The sequence below is a fragment of the Seriola aureovittata genome, chromosome 10 (assembly GCF_021018895.1).
Source record: "Seriola aureovittata isolate HTS-2021-v1 ecotype China chromosome 10, ASM2101889v1, whole genome shotgun sequence".
Classification (NCBI taxonomy): domain Eukaryota; kingdom Metazoa; phylum Chordata; class Actinopteri; order Carangiformes; family Carangidae; genus Seriola; species Seriola aureovittata.
In genome coordinates, this window is record NC_079373.1 from 26076400 (window position 1) to 26099320 (window position 22921).

Sequence of the window (22921 nt, forward strand, 5' to 3'; positions counted from 1 at the left end):
TGTTAACTCGGAGGGTGAGGCGAGCTGATTAACAGGCGACTCAAATCCAAGCATGAAAATATTTAGTGCGGAGAATGAAAGGAGGAGAAAATGATGAAGGAAGGAGGAAGGGCGAGAAACACGGGACAATATCACAGCTGGTTTGACTATAACTGTCCTCACACGTCAACTTTCTCAAACCCAGTAGAATAAAACTGAGCAATACATCAAATATAATCATACACTTGATTTAAATGTGTTGATGTATATTTCTTATGTTTCTTTCTTGCATTATTATTGTCTTATTTTATCAGCAGCCCAGTCTCTTAGAAGTTGCATTGGTTTTCCCAGTTAAGTTGCGGTGCTAACAAACGGATGGAGCTGGATTATGTTCGGAGTCAGCAGGTGGTGGATGAGGTGGATGAGGTGGATGGAGGGTCCCTCAGCCGAACCAAGTCTAAACTTAACTGTAACATTTTACTTGTGACTTGCCAAATACGTAAATTTAACATTTCTTCATTACGTTAATAGAAAATGCGATCTGGTCCCAATGACGTTTCCTGCAAAAAGGGTTGATGTTAGATTAAAGAAATTCTACACAAGGTGACAAAAGGAAGAACAAATAGACACAAATCTGCTTCAAGTGGCGCGAGCTGAATTGAAAATGTTTTACATTTCGGGAAAAGATTAGCGCTCATCTCAAAGACTCATGTCCGCCACTCATTAATGTGCAGAGACGAGAAGAAAAAGGAGAACTCGGTCACTCTTAAGCTAAAACACAAACGGGCGTAGCCACTCTCTCCGGTCGGTGCGTACGAGCTTCAGCTGCAGGCGACAAATCAATGAGAACCGAAGAAACAGTCCAGCACTTGAAGTTGTATGAATAATGTAAAGTGAAACAGCTCAGTCAATGGCGACGCACGCCGGTGGTGTCAGGACTCACCGCTGTCCTGTTTCCCAAAAGGCAACAGTTTTGTCGGTTGTGAGCAACACGAGCATTAAAAACAGCAAGTGACACCGTTGCGTGTCACTTGCGTCGTCTTCCACAAAATAATTGGAAGATTTAAAAGAGGAATCATAAGACTTCCGCTAACAAAATGCTGTCTGTCCTCGACTTGTAAACTACAGTTACTACAAGTTTGTTTACGTTGTGGCTCCGCCCCTCTTTTTGACTCAGCTGTCAATCAAACACCGACCCACCAGCTTAGAGGCTAAAGGAGCATTTCAGATTTCTGATCTCCAGTCACTTTTTATTCGTTTCTCTCAGTATTAAAACTATATAAATATACTTTTAATCCCTGTTTGTGTAAACGTCTGTGTTAAAACCTGTTAAAATTGTATTAATATCAACATATTAATATCAACAACCAAAAGTAACAGCATGAGAAAGATAAAACTTCAGCTGGAAGTTTCTGTCACCGATTAGCTGGATTGCTGATACAGTGCCTGGTTCGACACCCAGCCAACTGTGGTAAATACACTATTACATCATAAATTGTTGGACGTTAGATTCTGTTTCAAAATCATTTACACTGAATTTTTGACCGTGTGCTGATTTTTCAGTTCATAGAGTAAAAACATTCTGTATTTATTCACTTTGCACAGGCAGAGAAATGAAATCAGGACTAATTAAACTTGAACTCTGTCTTGTAAGTTAATGTACGTTTCTTTTCAGTTGACATTTAACTACTTTGAGGGAAAAAACTGCTTCATTACTTTGATGTAATTACATGGAGACAGTCAGACTTCTCTCTCACAATAGATGGAACCAAATATTTGCGTGACCCCAGAATGATCACGGACGTGTTTTGACTTTTGTCAAGTGCAAAGAAATAACCTTTGGACTGTTTTTCTCTCTTAAATTGGATGGTAATTACAGTCCTTGCCAGTGTGAAATTAAGTCTGTCCGCGGCTGTTAAAGCAGATCTGAATATTACGGGTCATTACTGTGTCAGAGCGATGTGCCCGAGCATTCTTGTTTGACTGGTGACTCAATAAAAACCATCTGATGTGTGCATTTTACCATCGGCGTGCTGAATGCTGATGTAAGTGAGGAGCACTTTTCAGGTGGGAAAAGGTGCGTTTGGTTTCTCTGCAGCTCTGGTCTGGTGGCGGAAGGTGTGAAGGAAGAGCGTTTAATGAAAATTACAAAGATTGAACCTGATTTTTTTATTTTCTCCTTTGAAGTTCAAAGTGGAGCCGTGGACCCCCCCCCACCACCACCCCTCCGCCACCCCACCCCCACCCACCCCGACGCGCAGCATTCAGAAGTTTTCCAGTAAATTGGTGTCTTTGAATAAGTAAATGTGTTATCCTCTTTGACGTGAGCCGTTTTGATGGCAATTGAAATGAAGAGGAAAATCATCGCTCCACAAATACAAAGTCAGAAAGGTTTTTGAGTTTTTGGTTCTCAGCAGTTAATTTCACACCCAATGTGAGGTTTACCAACAATTTGAGTATTATTACACCTTTATACCTTAAAGGAACCTATGATTTATTACAACCTGGGTTTTATTTTCATGGTTTCTGTTGGATATTATTGTTCTCACCAAATTAAAAGCTTTGAGACGTTTGTTACCATGGTGATATCCTTAAAAAGGAGTCAAGTGGATCAAGAAAAACAAGCAGTCACATGATCAGATGGCCACTTTATCCTAAGGTCAGACTGGAAGTGACAGATCCCAAAATCTTGGTGAACATCCATCGTTGCACAGGAAAACTGAGAGACCGTATATATTTTAAGAAAGCAGGAAGTGCGTCAGTAAACTGATGGATGTTTACAACTTTTAATGTTCACCTCTGATCTTTTTGCTTCTTACAGCAATGGTACACCGGCTCCATGAAGGCGCTGTGTGTTTGGTTGACTGACAGACTGGACCTGCAGCTCCACATGTACCAGCTGAAAACACTCATCAAGATTGTCAAGGTAAACAAACATAAAACCAATATCAGAGTGTTGTTAGTGTTAGTGTCCAGATGCCATTTCCATGCATCACTTTACCTCCCAGATCCAAAGCCTCCTTTTCTTTGCTGTTTGAAAAGAGCGGCAGTGGGTAAAAAAACTAAAAACATAAGTTGTGGATTATTTGTGTAAAAACAGAACTGATGTTGAAGGAAAAATAAAAGACAAATCAAACCACACTGAAGTGTCCTTGAAAGCAGCAGCATTGGTGTGAATAGGCAGCGAGAGGAGAAAGAGAAAACTGCTCAAATTGTGTGCCGCTGCTGTTTTTGTCTTTTCATAGTTTGCTAATGTACAGACACGCGTTAGTTTAACTTGAAAGCAACATGACAAGGAATGATAATGGCTTCTGACTGAAGGTACAAACCCCTCAGACGCCTCAGCCTGCTTTCCTGGTCTGACACATAAAAGACTCGGCTCGTCCTTCAGACTCAATCTTTCCGCTTTTGTCCTTCCGAACGGCAAACAGTAGCCGCCTCCTCCAGCTCGATGCATTCCTAAGATGCTCTCTGTTTTTCCCTCCCTTCTCCTTTTACCTATCCCTCCTCTCCCCCTTCACCTCCTCCCTCCCACCTCAACAGAAGACCTACCGTGACTTCAGGCTGCAGGGCGTCCTGGACGGCACACTGAACAACAAGAGCTATGAGACCATCTACAACCGGCTGACGGTGGAGGAAGCCACGGCAGCCGTCAAGGCGGGCGACGGCCTGCAGGGCATCAGCATGAGAGACAGCGACGAGGAGGACGACTAAACTCGCACACAAACACACCCTCCCTTCACACTCCCTGTTTCCTACTTGATTGTCATCCTTCCTAACAGATCAGGAGCTTCTGTCACAGTTAATGATGTGTGTCTTCTACTTCACTTCACTCAACAGTTTTCATTAAAAACTCAGCAAACGTAATTTAATATTAGTATTTTTGAAATATGTTGCTGCTGGACAGAATAGCCATGCTTTTTTTCAACAACAGGACAGGATATGCTAAAGTTAGCTAGCGTGTCATGTTGTTTTCTCCACTGAGCTCCACAGTCTTGGAAAACTAAAGACAACAAATATTTGAAAATAACATTAGGAACTAGGTAGAAGTAGAGAACTAGCTACTCAGCAAAACCACCTTGCAATATTAGCAGCAGGAGCAGGTTATGCTAATGTTAGCTAGCATGCCATGTTGTGGATGCATTTTTTCCACTGAACTCCACCCAGTCAATGAAAACTAAACTGAAGACTACAAAACAGAGACTGAAGTCAAAAAACATAGTAAAACATTAAAAAAAAAGTGTGTGAAACACTCACACTAAAACACTGCTGCTAACAGCAGGGACTGCTTATGCTAATGTTAGGTAGCAAGCCAACAGCTCTTAGCTCACTGATTTTCTTCACTGTCATTGAAAAATATAAACTGAAACAAAAATGAAACTACAGTCCAGTAGTATGACTTGATAGTCTGTCTGGAGAAAATAGACACAAATAGTTACACAGCTGGGCAAAATAACCAACAACAGGACAGGTTATGCTAACGTTGGCTAGTAGGCCTAGTAAGCCATGTTGTTGATGCATTTTCTCCACTTCAGACAACAATACTCAGTGAATAGAATCATTTAGATTACAGTCAATAAATGTCATTTTTTGATTGGAGAAAGTTATGCTAATGCTAGCTAGTGAGTCTTGTTAATGCATTTTTTACTTAAGTCTATTTTACTTTTATTAAAGGTAAAAAATATCATTCTTGAGTATGAATGAGTTGACAAAATTGAATAAAGAAGTCCAGTTGTATAATGAATTGAACTGAATCGTGAGCTAACGTTATCATTTCAGCCCTTTATATGAATTTAGTGTTACGTTAGCTTAACAGCTAACATTATCTTGCTAGCTAACAGATAAGAAAAGGTAGGAGAACAGCTGTTACCACAGAAATACAAAGGGGTCATAATGAATAAATATGAGGAGATATTATTGTTGTTTGTTACAATTAGAGTTTTACTTAAATATATGTCACGTATCGTTGACCATGTAAAATGTTTTTAGGGTTTCTTCTCTTTAAACTGAAAATACAGTGGAGGAAAAAATATTGAAAACAAACTTAGCTTTCATTTTTTAGGAGTGAACACTGAGTGTAGTTACATGTGCAGTAGAGGTGAAATGTCATTCATCACAGCTGAAGACCTGATCAGTTGAGAAGGGATGCTCAGGTAGTGACACACCCCCTTTTACCCAACCTGTCACATGCTCATCGCCCAGACACTACGTGTTGAAACGTACACGAGTCAGAATGTACGACAAACAGGAAGTCACGGCGAGGCGAGGCAAGGCATCAACACGCTCTGGACTGTGCCAAGACGAACCTCGCCAAGCTCCGCCCTCCTCCATGAGCAGCCATACTCTGATTGATGTCACTTTGTACAGTAGAGCTCAGCGATCGCCATTAGTGCAGCTCCTTTCTGTTTCGTTTCATCCACCGTTGTAGCTTGTTGTTCAAAGCTTCAAAGGCTCCAGCAGCTCTGAAACCCCAGAGTCCAGGCAACCTCGCTGCCTTTTTTTAATCATACTCCTGACAGCTACAAAATCCACTAAAGAAATGTATTTTTATTTGACAGGAAGCTTGGAACTGTTAGGTTCAATGTAACTGGTTTTATTGAAGCTCAGTAATCCACTTTCATTCTCGTCACCAGTAAAACAACAGCACTGTTTCTTTTTTGTTTAAACACTTAAAACAAGGTTGTTTTTAACATTTTCCTGACAAGCAGGAAAATGCGTGGTTGGGCGAATAATTACTGTTGTCTCTGATCAGCAAAAGCAGAAGTAGCCTGACATCGTTACAGCACTTCAGTACTTGAAGTTGGGGTCAGCAAAGCATCTGACCGCTGTCATCATCCTTGAGTGTTTGAAACAAATGTTCGTTTCCTTTAACCATGATCACAACCTTTCTCTAATCTTGAAGAAGCAGCTTTCATTGGCTATAGTAGGTAGCAGATCAGAAAACACCTGTGGGTCAATTTAGAAAGTGATGTTTTGTTTTTTTTGATTGGGGAACTCTGTTCTGATCTGTTCCCTCATGTTCCCGTACATTGAAATTAGACGAATCTATGTACCAAAGGTTTCTGTGCTAGCGTGTCTGTTATGTAACACTGCGGAAAGTTAAGTTAGAGTTTATAAATGGCGTAAACTGGTTTCAGTCCCATCATACACCAAACAGCTGAGCTTAGCTTTTGTAACCCTTCACCGGGATATTGTAATTAAGTCACCCAAACTTATCCAAACCTTTAAAGGATGATTTGAGTTTTACAGTTTGGGTCTCTGTTGGGTTTGTCCATCATTTTGATCAGTAACATCAGTGAAAAGAGTCAGACGAGTAAAGGAACAAGAGCAAACAAATGATTGGACAAACTGGAAACATTGTCAATGCAGTCAAATTGAAAGTGAGCACACTCGCAATTTTGATAATGATTCAAATCACACAGGAAAATTTGATTTTACACAGTTACAGGAAGGTCTGTGGCTCAAAGTTGAAGCAGAAAATGGGTCTTGGATGTTTAATTTTACCGTTTACCTTTCACCTCACCTGGAGGTTTGTTTCCAACCTGTCTGACTGCTCGTGTTTCTTTACCAGTTGGATTTAACTGTTACAGTAACTGATAGAAACGACGCCCAAACCTACAAAAACAACACCCAGATTGTAATAAACCAGAATTATCCTTTATTAACAATGAACAATCTTTCTTTAGTTGCCAAGCGTTGATGTTGTTAAAATGGAGAAACGTTAGCATTTACCATTCAGAAACTTTGAAATTGACAGAATGAAGGGTCTTGCAGAGTCATTCAGTATCATGTTTTTGTCTGGCAATAGGGTTTTAGCTTTCAGGTAAAAAAAAAACTAAAACAAAAACAGACAGTGCTTAATAGCTGAATGTTTGATGTTCAGTGTCTTTGAACTCTTACAACTCCACGCTGACTAAATGTTGCCGCCCTGCCGTCGTTTCTGAATCTGAACCTGAACCTTCTGTAGCTCCAGATGGTCTCCACCTCTGACCGAGGACCGGCGGCCTCAGGGGATAAAACTAATCTGCGCAGGTGTTCCCGCAAAAACACAAAGAGTCGGTTTCACCACACCGGAGGTCTTTAAAAGGTGTCGGGACCGGAAGTGGAAAGTGGGGAATACTTGTTGAGACGCGACGACTACATGCTGATGTAGTTGTAGATCTGCCGCCATCTTTGTTCACCGTGATATTTACTGTTGTGAAGAGTCGTATTGAGCTGTAGCGTGGTATGGTCATACCGCCTGATGTGCATCATACCCAACGTTGATCAAAGTCTTACAAACGTGCCAACAAACTGACAAGGTCTGGACTGTTTGTTTTTGTTTGTTTGTTTGTTTGTTTGATTGTTTTAAAACAGGAACATCCGGGGAGAACGTGCATCTGTTTTTTTTTTTTTTATTAATCTGATTACCGTCTTGAAATCTGATCAGCTGCCAGCAGGCGCGTTCAATCGCCACGGTCCGTTTGCGTGTCGTCGTCCAGTAAAAAAATAAAAATACAAAAGTTTTATCTGTAGATTCAGTGTTGGCCTCCGATCGACTGTGTGCAGCAACCTGCCGTTTGTTTTAACTGTCCGATCCAGTTTGTGTCAGTGCAGTTCAACAGGCCAAAAACCGAAAGGACAAAAATCTATTATTTGAAGAAGTATATTTATATTGTCTTATTGTGCACCTGTTTTGTTCAGGTGTCTTATCTCAGTGTCACTATTAAAAGTGTTTTTAAAGCAACTGTGATTTTACTCTGTGGGTTTTATTCTCTCAAACTGAGGATTGGTTCCTTGACGTCAGCCATTGGATGCACCAGTCCTGAAGTTCTACAAAATAAAAGCTTTATTCTTTTGGGGGGTTTTTTGGGGGTTTTCACATTAAAGGTACTTTGGACGGTATTGTAGCATCCTCCACAGCTACATGACGTCAGAAGGAAATTTGAGATTTGCAGGAAATTTAAAAAGAAAAAATGTGTTATTTATCTTTAAAATGTGCTATATGGCCAAAAGTATATGGACACCTCACATGGTCATCTTAGTTCCAATGGAGGGAACCTTTGGAAACCCTTTCCTGTTTAAACTTGGCACCATCCTTCTGCACGTAAAGAAATGGTTCTCCCAGTTTGGTGTTTTAGACCTTGACTGATCTGCACAGAGTCCTGACCTCAACCTCATCCAGCGCCTCTGGGATGGACTGGAGTCGGACCTCAGTGCTGGACCTCACTAATGCTCCCGGGTCTGGACGGCAGCAGATCCCTGCAGCTGGTTCAACATCTGGCGGAAAGACTGAAACCAATGAGAAGCGGAGCAGCATCACCATGGGCGCTAATCTAAAATACACTGAGGTATGTGGACACACTGTCGAGGGACTTTTGTAGAAATTGAAGCTCAAGTTTTCTGTTTAAACTTCAAACTTTATTTAAGGTTCTAGTGGAGAACTCAAATCTCAGCAAATACATCAGGCTGTATGTTGTTTAAATGTGTATTTAAATATATTAAAATTACAGTTTATTTGCAGGAATATTAAAAAGAAAAGACGAGAACCCAGTGAAATAAAAAGTGAAATACATTAAGTAAGAAAACACTTCAGATTTGTTTCTTTTTTCCATTGACTTCCTGTTTTTAATAAAAGTACAAATAATTACAAACAGTAAAAACCCTTGACACATATTTATGACCATTATTTGTGTATGAAATATTGCATAGATGATGCCTGAATGAATTTATGTCAGAACTCCTTGTACTGTTAATACAGGGCATTTATCCCTGAAAGCTGCTTTTAAATTACCTTAATTTTTTACCCCTTAAAGTTGGTTAAATATCGCAGGGTTTAAAGGGATTTAAAAGCCATTTATGTCTGTTAATCCTCACACAAACACTCTGAGAAAAAATGATTTCTTAATTTACTGAATTTGTCTCGTCACCCAGAGGTTTCACACTTCTCATTCAAATATGACACAGTATTCAGAGACTGACTGATCGATTTCCTTTTTAATCTGCTGAAGTATTTACTCTCCATGTCGCCTTAATCTTGTAGGTTTAAGGTTTTAAAGGGTTTCTGTTCTCGGGAAACTGTCTGTTGGCCGCCGTCCATCAGCTGCTGTTTCTCTTCTGCTGCTGCAGCGACAGACAGAGACACAAGATAAGGGACAGTCATTATTATTAATTCATTATTATTATAATTATTATTGTTATGTGATCATAATACAACCAAAGGGTTTATATTGTAAAAACTGAGTTCCAGCAAAAAGAAATTCAGTGTAAAATCTAAATCTATAAGGTCATTTCAAAATAAAAGACAGACAATCAACATTATTATCATAATTTTTCCTCTTTATGTTCATTCATGAATTAAAATGTAAAACAGAACCAGCTTCCTCTGAGTTGATCAGATTTTATTTCAGAAGTCAACGAGAGTAAAAGTTTCTAAAGGGAGGAAATGATTTTTTTTTTTTATCCTGATTTAAAGCTCATAATAATATTTAAACATAATGTGAAGCAGGATGAAAAATCTGTGAAAAAAACGTTAAAAGGTTTAAATTTACAGGCCTCAGAAATCATTGATGAAGCTGGTTTACACACTTTTGTTACAGGTTCTGCTACAACTAATAACAACATTAATAATTATCATTATTTTGCCTTTTTGTATTTTGCATTTGACCTGGACGTCTTTCACACTTACTGATGCCACTTCCACATCACTGACATATACAGTATAAGCTACAGGCCTGTACTTTATTGATCACGTTATACATATCATATATTGATAAACCCTTTCACACTGGATTCGCACCATCACTGGTTCATGCTGTTCATCCATTCATCATCATCATCATCATTATTTACTGTGGATCTGTTCACACTGTTTGCTCTTGGTAAACTTCATTTTGTTCTACAGTTTGTGCGATGATGATAAAGAGTATTTATAATAATAATAAGAGGAATTAGAAGTCCCCATAATGAAAGGTTTATATCACACTGCAAAATTAAAAAGTGTTATCAATATATAGTATTTGTAAACAATTCTAGCTTCTATAATATTTTATATGAACATTGTGTTTTACTGTATTTTCATTCATTATCTGTTTATACAGCAGCTGCTAATTACAGCTGCACAGGAGGACAAATATTTTACTTCCAACATTATAATGTCTTATAAAGCATTTCTGTATAAATGCTGAACACAGGGAATAAAAGTGCTGCATTACAAAACAAAAGCCTTTGGCCTTTTTAAATCCAGATTATTGACAATTAAAATACCTCAAGACCAAAACAAAGGTGAAATAAAACGAAAACAATGAGAATAAAATCTAATAAAAGTAAATAAACAAATAAACGGAAGAGAATGAAATAAATCACAACAGGCCGCTGCCTCTTCAGCACTCCATCAGATCTGGGTGGGGGGGTGGGGGTGTTGTAATATAACCTATTTGTAATAATAATAATAATAATAATAATAATAGTAATGGTTTAAGATTGTCTGGCCTTGTAGTAAAGCTGTGATTTTATAGAAATAAGAATATTTATTTATAGCTATGTGTTCTCTGTGACCTCTGACCTGAAACATGCACAAACATCCCTTCACAAATATTTAATCATCTCAAATATATATATGTATTATTATTATTATTTTCTTTCAGAGCAGTTTTTTCTGTGTTCATTAACAAACTCTTTTCAATAAACTCTCTTTTGACCTTTCATAAATGATCAGTATTGAGGATGAATGTTCTGAGTTTCCTCTTTTTTTATTTAAAGCAGTTTTATTGTGAAAATTTTCTCTGACCATGAAAAGCTTCAGTAGCAATAACAGTGATAATAAGAATCTTTATTTGTGCCATTTTTTTCAAAACATCAAAAAGGAAATTAAAAATGAAATCATTAAATGTTTTGAATCGTTCCAGCTTCAGTCAAACGGACACAAACAGATGTTATTATTTCTTAATGTGTCTTTAGTGTGTTTGACTGTGTTCCGTTTGTGGCCCTCAGCGGTCACTTTTCATTTCTCTCCATCTTTTGTTCAGACCCTCGAAAGGCAATTTCAGCTCATTCAGCATCAAACCCGCAGCTTTCAGGATGAACGTATTGTTGTGGGGTTTGTCCTGTGGGATCTGCGTTTGTCTCCGCGCAGTGTTTCACGGTCTCTCTGTGCGTAAAAGAGCCGTTTGCATCCGGAAGAAAAAAACAAGAAAGTCAGGGCGTGTGATGAGAGAAGAGAACACGAAGATATTCTCTCATGTCGGTTCTTCTGCAGATTTATCTATCAGAGACTATCTAGAGGACTCTCTCCCGCCATGGGTGGGTTTTGGCATCGAAAAATCTCGTGCGTAAAAGAAAGGAGAAAAAAACCCGCTCGGGTTAAAGTTTGTGATCCAGAGCCCCTGAAGCCCACCCAGGCTGAGATCGATGACTTCAAATCCATTTCCTGCTCAATATCTCTATCCGTTTTCTGTCTCAAGTTCAGCCACATGACAGCTCCCCTGTCTTCCCTGAACCGTGCGTAAAAGCGCTGCAGTTTCTGGAGCCAGAGTTGTGTCCAAATCTGATGTAAACCTCTGACAGCTCCTGACCCCGCGGCCGCTGCGCGCCTGGCGAACTGCGATTCCAAAAAAAAAAAAAAAAAAAAAAAAATGATGTCACGCGAAGCCACAAGGAGACCTGGGATTTACCAAATACCTTCCAGTTGAGCAGGAGTCCTGCCAAGTAAAGGACAACCTCCTCCTCCTCCTCTCCTCCTCCTCCTCCAGCGGCGACAAGTGCAGAGAATCGACGGAGGAGAATTGAGCAAATTATCTACTTTTCCTCTCCCCTTCCTGGACGTAACGATCGGCGAGGTCTCGGCTCTCTGCACGCCGGTATCGAGCGACTCGCGGCCGCGCTGATTGTCATCAATAAGCGGGGGGGAACGGGGCCGGTGATTTGGAGGGGGGTTCCCTGGCAGATGATGCCCTTTGCAGCGGGCCGGTGAGGAGCAGCCCCAACCTCAGGCTTCTCTCCAGCAGCTTCTTGTTGTTGTTGTCACAGCGCGGTTGATGCGGAGGTGATGGACGGTCCTCTCCGCCGCCCAGCGGGGATCCTCGGCTCCCCCCCGGCTTCTGGGAGCCAGTCCGCGGGCTCCGACATGCTCACCTCCGGCGGCAGCAGCAGCAAGCCGCTCGCTTTCTCCATCGACCGGATTATGGCCAGGACACCCGAGCCCAAGTCGATACCTCTCCCCAGCTGGTTCCAGTCCGCTCCCGTGGGGAAACCCGACGTCTGTCCGTCCACGCTGCATTGTATGATCCCGCTGGTGCCGCTCGGGTACGAGCCGGGCCACCGGCTCAGCATCACCGGGCTGGATCCGGGCCACTTCGACGCGTCTTCTGTGGCCGCTCCCGCAGACTTTTTGGGCTTTGGGTTGAACTATAAGAACCAGCAGGAGGACTCCTCTGTGAGCCAGCCCGCGGGCCAGTACAAACTCTTCAGACCCCGGGTGGTGAACCAGTCCTCCTTCCCCACCATGGGCACCGTGTGCTACCTGAACTGCAGCGGGGACAGCGGCTCCTGTCCCCCGCCGTCCGGCCTCGTCAACCTGCACCCGATGGCCTCGTACCTGCTCACCGCCCGGCACAAAGCCTTCATGGCGGAGAAGAGCAAGCCGGGCCTGCAGCAGGCCGGGGAGCGGTACCCGGTGTCCGGCGTGCACGCCTTCAAGGAGCTGTCTCAGAGCCAGATCCAGCACTACATGAAGGAGCGGGACCAGATCCTCACCGACAAGATCTTCAAGGGCTCCGCGGCGGCGGCGGCCCGGCTCAGCGGCTCCTGTCCCGGGAACAAGCCCAAAGTTTTCACCTGCGAGGTCTGCGGCAAGGTGAGTCCAGCGCGGCCCGGCAGTTTTATTCCATCTGTGCCCGCAGGAGGAAACGGAACCAGATCCCAGCAGAGACTCCGGAGCAGCAGGAGGATTCATTTACTCGTTAAACACACAAATCACATTCTTTCATTTACGACTCTTTTTTTACAATTTGTCTTTTTTTTTTTTACTGGAGTTTTACTGGAGGTTTTGTCCAGCTGTGCGTGGAGACATTTCAAACGTTAAAAACACAGTTAGATTATTACATTGTGATCAGTTCGATCGATTATTAGTCATCAAGTACAGTAATTAAATTCAAATCATTAATCTAAATTACCTCTAAATTCCGATTTTGTCCATTTTAATGAGCTGCTTCAAACAAATGAAACAAAACCACATATTATTTTTATTATAATGAGAATAAGTTCTTGATTAAACATTGAAACTAATGAACAGATTTTCTCTCAGGATCAATAAGATGATGTTTTTATCTTGTTAGTTTTATGTGACTCTTGTTTCCTGTGCACCAGACTGTGTTTCAGGCCTCTCCGTTCAGGTGCTTGTATTTTATATTTATTTTAAATCCCGCTTTATCTTATTCCCATCACATGTTGTCGGGGAGGTGTCCTCTGTGATTCCTCTCCCACGCGCACACAAATCTTTTGCGAATCTTTTTATTTGTTTTTTGTTTATTGTGTTTTTTTATATTTACTTTCTATTTATTTTTCTACCGAGAATCAAAGACGAATCAAATGATCTTAATTCATCTGTTAAATCAGGATTCATTATTTCTCTGAAACGCCAAATCTTCCACTGTGACGTGTTGCTGCGCGTTGAGCAGATTTACGTGGTTATTATTGTGTTTTAACGGCCCATTAAATGTATTCAGAGTCTATTAAATGACCCCTGACAGATGACGTTTAATTAGACTCAATCTGATAATTAAAGGGCACTCGTTTTCTTTTCTTTTTTTTCTTCTTTTCTTTACTGTTTATTTTTTTTGTTTGTTTTTACCTTTAAAGGAAAAGACCCGTAAACTGGGATTAAGGTGTTTTCAATGGCAGATTCCAGAACAATGAAATCATTGTAAATGTTATTTATTTATTCATTTATTTATTTATTGTTAGGCTACAGGATTGTAGGCTAAGTGATTGTATTGTGAATATCTCCCTCACCTGTAATTCCCTTAGGTCATTTTGATTCATGCGAATTTATTGTTATTTTAAGGAAGATGTGTTTTTATATAATTTTATATACATTATAGCTAATATTATTATTTCATTTTATTTTATTTTTTTAATTATTATTATTTAGGTTTTTACGGTAGATGATTGTAAGTGATTGTGAATATCTCCTTCACCTGTAATTCTCTCAGCTCAATTTGATTTATTTATGATTTAATTTAATGATATTTTAAGAAAGATGTGTTTTTATATATTTCTTATATATATTATAGCTATTATTATTACTATTTATATTATTATTATCATTATTATGTTTTTTATTATTGTGAATAGCTCCTTCACCTGTAATTCTCTCAGCTCAATTTGATTTATTTATGATTTAATTAATGATATTTTAAGGAAGATGTGTTTTTTTTTTTATAGGCTATTGTCACAATATTAATAACTATTATTAATATTATTCTGTTTTTTTTTTTCTCCTCTCCTGCTCAGGTGTTCAACGCGCACTACAACCTGACCCGCCACATGCCCGTGCACACCGGCGCGCGGCCGTTCGTGTGTAAAGTTTGCGGGAAAGGCTTCAGACAGGCGAGCACACTGTGCCGACACAAAATCATCCACACTCAGGTGGGAGCGCGAGAGCGTCACCGTTTGTTTGTTTGTTTGTTTGTTTGTTGTTTACGTGTTGATCAACTGAACCAAAGAACCATCTTATTTAATTATAATGTTCATAATTAATTAGGATTTTTATTCCTTGTTGACCGTTTTCATCAGATCGTGATCTGATCGTTTTATGGTAAAATATAAAGAAACGTATTTTCATTTTATTAGTTATTATCACATTAACGTTTATCCATTTAATAATAGAGTAAAAAACAAACTGAGTTTATTTATTTTTTGTTTATTCCTCTAACACCTGTGATTGGGATAATTACGGTATTGATCTGTTGAGTATCGATTATAAATGTAAGATAAACCTGTTTCCGCTGGGACAAAAATAAAAACTCTTTAACACGAGCAACAACATTAAAATGAGAAGCAGTTGTTGTCAACCTGTCAATCACTTTGATAACAGACATAATAACAGTCTTTAGTCGCATGTTTTAATACTGGTTGGTGGGACTTTTACATTTAGATCATTGACTGTGGCTTTAAAACGACCCTTTAATGAGAGACATTTAATTTAATTTAATTTAATTGTCTTTAAATTGTGTTTTATTAGTTTTGTATGAGGACGAATCTGATCAGAGAAAAGATAAGAGACTGTAACATTAATTTGATTTTAGTAACCTGATATAAATGAGCTTTTAAAAGATGTGTCCTTATTTATATTTTAACATATTATTTAAAAAAGGTGAAAATTTGACACGTTCAAGTTTTTTTAATCCTGAAAAAAACGAAAAAACAAGAATCTTAGGGAAAGCATTTTTATGGCGTTTAGAGACGCGGGAAAGTGACATTTGAATCAACATCACTTTTTGTTCGGGGAACTATTATTTAATTAAACACATATACAGTTAATTATGACGACAGGTACTGTAGGTGTTTATGTGACAGAATAAAGCGTCTGAGCCTCGAGCCTGTTCCTGGTGTTTGAGCTCCTCCTGTGGTTCACGCTCACATTTAATCTCTGGGGTTTTCCCGGGATAGTTTTCATTGGGGATGAGACTTAAGTTTTTTTACTTTTGAAAATAATCATTTAAATTAAAAATAAAAAAATCCTTTTGAAATCATTAAAAATATTCCAATAATATCCATGAAGTTCAGGTCATGTCGAGACGTGTCAAAGTAAAATATCAAAATATTCCAATGATATTCTTTATAATATTCAATTCTCTTAATATTGTTTATCAGATATATCATTTTCCAGTTATTTGTCATTTATTTTATTTACTTGTTTGTTTATTTATGCAGGAAAAACCGCACAAGTGTAACCAGTGCGGGAAAGCCTTCAACCGGAGCTCCACCCTCAACACGCACACGCGCATCCACGCGGGATACAAACCGTTCGTGTGCGAGTTTTGCGGGAAAGGATTTCATCAGAAAGGTGCGGACATGACGGAAACAAGTCAGCCATTTTTTTTCACTGTCAGACACAATCAATATAATATTTGCTTTTTCTTAATGATCTTCATATATATATATATAATATATATATATATAATATAATATATATATAATATATAATATATATATATATATAATATCGATAATGTCATGCATACAGAATTTAAAGTAAGAATGAAATATTAGCATTAAAATGTGGCCTAGGCTACTTAAAGTATGAAAAGTAATGGCCTCCTTCAAAATAATGTGTCTTATTTTTACAATATATTTCTGCATGTATGTGTTTGCAGAACAGCAGGTAAAGGTGGGGCTCATTTTAATGACTATAGTAATAGGTCATCATTTATTTGTTTATTATATTCTATATTAATGATATACAGTAACCAAAGCCGACAAAATAACTGTAGTGGAGTAAAAACGAACAATATTAATCTTTCAAATGTAGCAGAAAATGGAAAAACAGAAGTTCCTGGGAATTTGAAATGTACTTTCCATTCCACCACTGATACCTGCACAGCTCTGTACAAATGTTGTTGCACTAAAATTGTTCATCAAATTGATTCTTTTCTTAATAATTATGGTCTCGCAAAAGTATTAGAGGTATGAAAAATTACTATATTTTAAATTTATTAATGTATTTACACGTCTTATATTATTATATTATTGTGTTGTATTTGTGTCTTCACTAAAAACTGTTGTTTAATATCAAAATATAATTCAGATTACCTGAACAACATGCAAAGGATGGTGCAGCAGGTTTCTCAGTGTCGTCTCCGGTGACTCCAGCTGTTAGGACACTGTTTAACTGAATTTTAATCCTTTTGCATTTTTCAGTCTTTTCTCTTATTTTTGGATTATTTTATTGTGAAACAACAGATAGATTTCTCTTTTCACAGCTCTAAAAAATATCTAAACAAAACAATCTGTGTAGGAACCATCACTTTTTAAATTTTACATATCTACAACCTGACGCAGCTTTGGATCAACCGACTTAACCACCGACACTTATCATGAATCATTTTCTATAAAACCTCTAGAAAAACTGTGTCAAAGTGTTTGTCTTTTTCTTCCCTCCGCTGACTCGACGTCTTTGATTCTGCACAGGAAACTACAAGAACCACAGGCTGACGCACAGCGGCGAGAAGCAGTTCAAGTGTTCGATCTGCAGCAAGGCGTTCCACCAGGTGTACAACCTCACCTTCCACATGCACACGCACAACGACAAGAAGCCCTTCACCTGCCCCACCTGCGGCAAGGGCTTCTGCAGGAACTTTGACCTGAAGAAACACGTCAGGAAGCTGCACGACCCAGCCAGCCCACAGTCGCCCCCCCAGGCCTGAGAGACGCCGACCTCTCACCTGAACACTGACTCTGTGACCTTTCATCCCAACACACCAAAAAAAAAAAAAAGGAAAAAAGAAACCTCCCCCATCAGGTTGGGAACTAAACTTTCGTCCTCATGAGACGGATTCAGAAAGATTTTTCAAAAATCATCAACCTCATATTAAAACTTTATGTGCTCTGTTCCCTCGAATCACTAAATTAGTTCCCTGTAGTGACTCAATACGTGTCTTTTAATCAACAGCTGAAAACCACTGTGTCTCTTTTGGCCACTCACCCCCTCCTGTGCAGCCACAAAATGTCCTCAAATTACAAATAATTAACTCAAAAATACTAATTTGTTTCTACTTTTGTTCCCTCAAATGAGTCATTTCTGCCCTTGATTACTTGAATCAGTAAACTGTCCTCCCAGATGCCTTGATCTGACCCTTTGCGTCTCTCTTTTGCAGCCATGAAATTAAAAAAAAAAGAAACCTTGAAGCTGGTTTTTAAGGCTTATTGTGACAATTCTTCTAATTTAATTCAATTTGAGACAAAAATGTGCTCAATTTACAAATCGTTTGCTAAATGCTAATTTGTGGGATCAATTCTGGTGTTTTTGTTCCCTCAGATTATTTATTTGTATTCTTACATTACTTCAATAGTTCAATAAACAAAATATACTTAAATTTGACAGATACTAATTTAGTGGTTTTTGCTCCCTCAAATTAGTCAATTTCACTGAAATTAGTGTTTTGTACCTTTAAAGGAGCTATTTCAAATTTTTGCGATCACTACATAGCTAATGTTAGCATTAGCAGCTGTTTACTTACCAGTCTAGAAACAACTTTGTTCAGCAGCAGATGTCTCCGGAGGTGGAAAGGAACGCCAATATCATCTTTTGGTTCTATTTCTATTACTTCTTTCTTCTACTGGAGTTAGCATGCTAACCCGCTAGCTCCAGGCCGTCTCCCGTCTTGGCCTCAGTTCAGCTGCTAACCTTTTAGCTAGCGTATTATAAACGCAACTATGGCTGAAGATATTGGCAAGCAAACAGGTGTTAATGCTAACACTGGCTATGTGAGAATAGCAAAAACTTACATATAGCACCAGTAAATACAGTCATTTCCACCAATTAGTCATCCGCAACTTCAAATTGATTAATGAGGTTCCTTGAATCAACAACAGATACTCTAAAATCACTGAACCACGTTCTCTGATGACTTCATGTGGCCACTCGTTCCGTGGAAGAATCAGGGATGTAGCAGCCACTGAGGTCATGACCCTAAATGTTATTTCTGGGACTTTAGGGGGGTTTTAACGACCTGCTGAGAAAATGATCTCTTAGGTTAAACATCTTTAAGATTTGACTGTTTTAGGGGCAAAAATACTAAATTAAATTGAAACGTGAATTAAGACCTTTAGACCTGAAGCCTGATGTTTAGCCACATGGCTCAATCAAAGACTAAATCTAAAATATATTGAATCCAAATGACTTAAACAACCTTTTAGATTGAAGTAATTTGAGGATACAAGTTTTATAAAGTGCGGGAGCGTCTGTAAACAAACACATCGAGTGAACAAAATGGTATTTTAAGGAAATAATTTATCAATACTGCTGCATCTGATTTACGCTTACACCTCAATGGAGTTGGGGGATCTGCAGGAGACAGAGGGGCGCCTACTCTAAAAACACTTGAGCCTACATTTCCCATAATGCAATGGAATGACAGCATTTGATTAGAGCTCCCTGCCTGGTGAACACCCACATCTTTAAAAACTCACGTCACGCAGACTTTCTGCTGTAAGTTTGTGTCTCCGAGCCCAAACCGTGATGATCCTATTTTCTCCTCCAGAGTCACAGGAGACTGAAAACAACAGCTTTTACTAAACACGACTAAAAAAACTTATTCTCTGTGTAAAATCTGTGAAATCCCCATTTCTTAAGTGATTTCTTTCTGAAATGGATAATGATGTTTACACAGTGTGCAGCGTCGGCCTGTCCCACAGAAAAAGTTTCCACTCATGATCGGAGGAATGATAAATCGACTCATGTTGTCAGTATTTCTAAAATTTTACTCTAAAATGAAACATTTTTACATGAATCCTCTGGAATCTGACAGTATTTTATCACATTAGATTCATTTTTATTCCTATTTCCTGACGTTTTTAAAAAAAATTAAATTAGTGTTTTTAATGTCACTTATATGTGATTCAGTTCCCAGAGTCTGTCGTCTGTTAAATACAAATTCCTACAAATAACAAACACTTTATTTGTACAAATGTCCTTGATGCTCCGCCCCTAAATGTGACCCAGAAGAAACACACGAGAAAACCCCGTCCTCGACTCCTCCGGGCCTGTCGACCCCGCAGACACCTCCCCCCTTGAACTTGACCCTGCATAAGAAAAAAGCCATCAGGAGCAACTGACCCCTGACCTCTGACCCCTCATGCCCTGGACACTCGCACGAGAAAACCTCCTGACTGGCCGCAGCGTTTCTTGGCTCAGCTCGTGTTGGACTGAGGACACTCGACAGAGGACGAGCTGAACTTTGACTCTCCTGTCCTCTGATTCTTATTTGATTATTATATCATTATGGTGGCTAATTATTATATCATTAGTCATCAGTGATCGCTAGTTTTAATTATCTTTCAGTTTCATCTCAGGATGTGAGATTGATGAACTCTGACACCAGAGATGTGGCAGAGGTGAAGAGACGCAGATTTTATTGTGAAAATCAGGATTTACAGCAACATTTTAAAGGACACGTCTGATGAATTTCTATATTTTTCTGACAAAGTGACACACACACTGTCCTACTGCCAGACACACACCAGAGGCATAAATGTGGATAAATCCGCCACTGAAAATAGTCCCAAACGATACAGAGACAAACAAACACATTGTTGTTTTTGGTCTTTTTAATGTGATTTATTGACAAAAAGAAAAAGACAGATTAACACCAGCTTGTACTTTATCATAAACATGTTAAACATTCACAGTAATTCACGGCCGCAGGTAAAATCAACCTGGTATTTTTCCAGAAGTTTAAATATGAAAGACCTTGACAACAAGGTCAAGATTTACCAGCTTTTTTTTTTTCCAGAGCTTTCAATCCAATCTCACAGTTTTCATCAACAAATGGCATCTACTCAGTTTTCATCACGTGACCTAAATATGGAGCTTCAGTCACATGATCACAGTGTTTTATATTCAAGTACAAAGTTAAGGTACTTGTACTTAATACTTCTAGAGAAATATTGTACTTTTTACTCCACTATTTATCTGATCTGACAAATTAAGATTTTACAAACCTTATAAAATATGATCTAAACAGAAATATAATAACATTACAGTAATATCATGTATAACAGCCTAATTTTTCTCCTTTTACATAATCAACAGACCTGAATGCTTCTTCCACCACCGAGTGATTTATTACGTCAGTCTTTCTTTTGTCGTTTTCATCCATAATTTCTGTCCCTAATAACGACAACAGTGGGAACTCGTTAGCATCATTAAAAACAAGTCTGACGAGTCCAGAAACACAATCTCCAAATGTATTAAAATGATCTTCTTACTTCAGCTTTGACCTGCTGCCATTACTGTGTTTGTGGTCACACAGCTCTTCTGTGTCATGAGGCCTCATCTCAGTTTGACCTCCACAAACAGAGGTTCAGATAATCTGGATGAACTGTTGGTTTGTTTCTTGACGGGTCAGATTTCTCTTTAAGTGGTATCACGGTGTTTCCTCCCCAGACCTCACCTGATTAACTCGGTGAGTACAGTGTCGCTATAACTCATGGAAACGATGAACAAAACTTCAGAAATAAAACTCAAGTTGTGATAGTAACAGAATATACATTTAACCATTAGTACTATATATTTAAAAACGATTGTAATACAGTAAATCAAGGCTTGATCACCAACTGGGCAAAGCAGGCAACTGCCCCTGGCCCCAAACCACCGGGTTTACTCGACATCATTTGGACATTTATTAATGATTAATCGCAAATTTTTCATAAATCTGCAACACTGACGTTCAATATAAACCTTAGAAAAGGTCATAAGGGATCTATGGGGACCAATGTTTTCTTTAATAATCAGTTGTTGAGTCATAAAATGTCAGAAAATTATCTAAATTGTTGCCAATTGATGAAGTTAATAATGTCAGCTCTAGAGGACTGGTTGGTTTTAGGGTAATAATGAAACCATTCCAGTCATGATGTAGATGCCACTTGGATGTGAACACCTTCAAATTAGTTTAAAGTGACAGATTTATCTCCGGTTTTATATAAAATCCAAACATTGTCTTGAACACTTGAGGACTGCACTGCACTCACAGCTTCACCTCTGCATCTCTGGTCCTGACTGATGGAGGAAGTCGAGTCTCCTCAGTCAGTCTCTTGTATTTTTTATTTCAGTCTCAGGATTATTGTAAAAAGAAGTGTTTTATGATATTTATTTTAAATTGTTCCACTGTTATAACTTAAAGAAAAGAGCTGAACTGAAGACTATGGTATATGAAAACAAAAGTTTCTTGTCACGGTGAAAAGTTAGTTTTCTTTGGTCCTCCTGCTGCAGACGCTTAACAAGGAAACATAATAAATAAAATCAACTGTGTGTCATCAAGTCTTCAACACATTTTTATAAAGTATTACACCAATAAATATTAAACAAGACTATAACTTCATATTAGCCAAACAAAAGTAAAAAAAAAAATCTAAATAAACACGTTTTATTCAGATGCTGGGGATCTACATCGAAATAGTTTGATTTCAACCTAAAAGCTTTATCAACTAAGAAAATATAAAAACTATTATTTTCCAATTATTCATAAAATAACCAGTTTGTTTGTTTGATGTTTGAGCACAAAATTAAAACTTTTATGAAAAGGATGTGCCTACTAAGTCACTTAGAAAGTCAAATTTTATTCTCATATGTGGTAAAATTTTGTCAACATTTTTACTTCCCGTCTTATTTTTGACTTAAACATGATTTTTCTTTTACATTTTTTATTTTTTATCATCAACTGTTCATCTGTTTTTGGCATAAATGCGCTTCTGTACAACACAGCTCTTTCAAATTAAAGCCAAAATAAATGAATAAACAAACAAATAAATTAATAAATAGTGACATACAGGTAGCTTACTATTGGTTTTGACAACTGTTCTGTTTACACTGCAAGAAAAAAGCAGATTTTTTTTTTTCAAAGCCGGTTTTTTGGTTTGTTTGTTTTTTTCCTTTAATAAAAAACTTTAATAATGAAAAAAAGTTGTGGAAATTACAATAGAGTCTTACGAAAAGAAGCCAAAATATAATGGACAAGGATAAAGATAGTAAAGATTGAAAATAAAATAAAATAAGGTAAAAAAAAAAAAATAGTTTTCAAAAATGTCGTGATAATTATTAATTTACTCTTTATTATTTTCACAGAGTTGATAAAACATGTAAGATTATGAAGGAAAACAAAGGTGGAGTAGGCTAAACCAGTGCCTCCACTTTTTTCCCGGCTCCTTTCGGTCATCACGGTGCGACGGGCGGAGCAGGAGGCCG

At 38.4% G+C, this 22921-nt stretch overlaps 2 protein-coding genes across 7 annotated transcripts in view; both read left to right on the forward strand.

Annotated features, from left to right (window-relative positions):
* Positions 1 to 7705, forward strand: part of cadps2 (Ca++-dependent secretion activator 2) — a 178509-nt gene extending 170804 nt beyond the window's left edge. For all 6 annotated transcript variants that reach the window (XM_056386847.1, XM_056386848.1, XM_056386849.1 and 3 more), the window contains 2 exons: positions 2801 to 2905; positions 3523 to 7705. In XM_056386847.1, the coding sequence (XP_056242822.1) occupies positions 2801 to 2905; positions 3523 to 3693 (276 nt within the window). In that variant the 3' untranslated portion in view covers positions 3694 to 7705. The remainder of the gene's footprint in view (positions 1 to 2800; positions 2906 to 3522) is intronic.
* Positions 7706 to 10806: 3101 nt separating this feature from the next.
* Positions 10807 to 21974, forward strand: fezf1 (FEZ family zinc finger 1). Its single transcript, XM_056386400.1, has 4 exons — positions 10807 to 12811; positions 14470 to 14604; positions 15892 to 16024; positions 17149 to 21974. Exons 1-4 carry the CDS (start codon positions 12005 to 12007, stop codon positions 17382 to 17384), a joined length of 1311 nt encoding a protein of 436 aa, XP_056242375.1. The 5' UTR covers positions 10807 to 12004; the 3' UTR covers positions 17385 to 21974.
* Positions 21975 to 22921: the final 947 nt, after the last annotated feature.

Coding starts and splice junctions, on each gene's coding strand:
- fezf1 (XM_056386400.1), top strand. CDS start 12,005: ATGGACGGTCCTCTCCGCCGCCCAGCGGGGATCCTCGGCTCCCCCCCG. Junction 12,812..14,469: donor CCTGCGAGGTCTGCGGCAAG/GTGAGTCCAGCG, acceptor TCTCCTGCTCAG/GTGTTCAACGCGCACTACAA. Junction 14,605..15,891: donor ACAAAATCATCCACACTCAG/GTGGGAGCGCGA, acceptor TTATTTATGCAG/GAAAAACCGCACAAGTGTAA.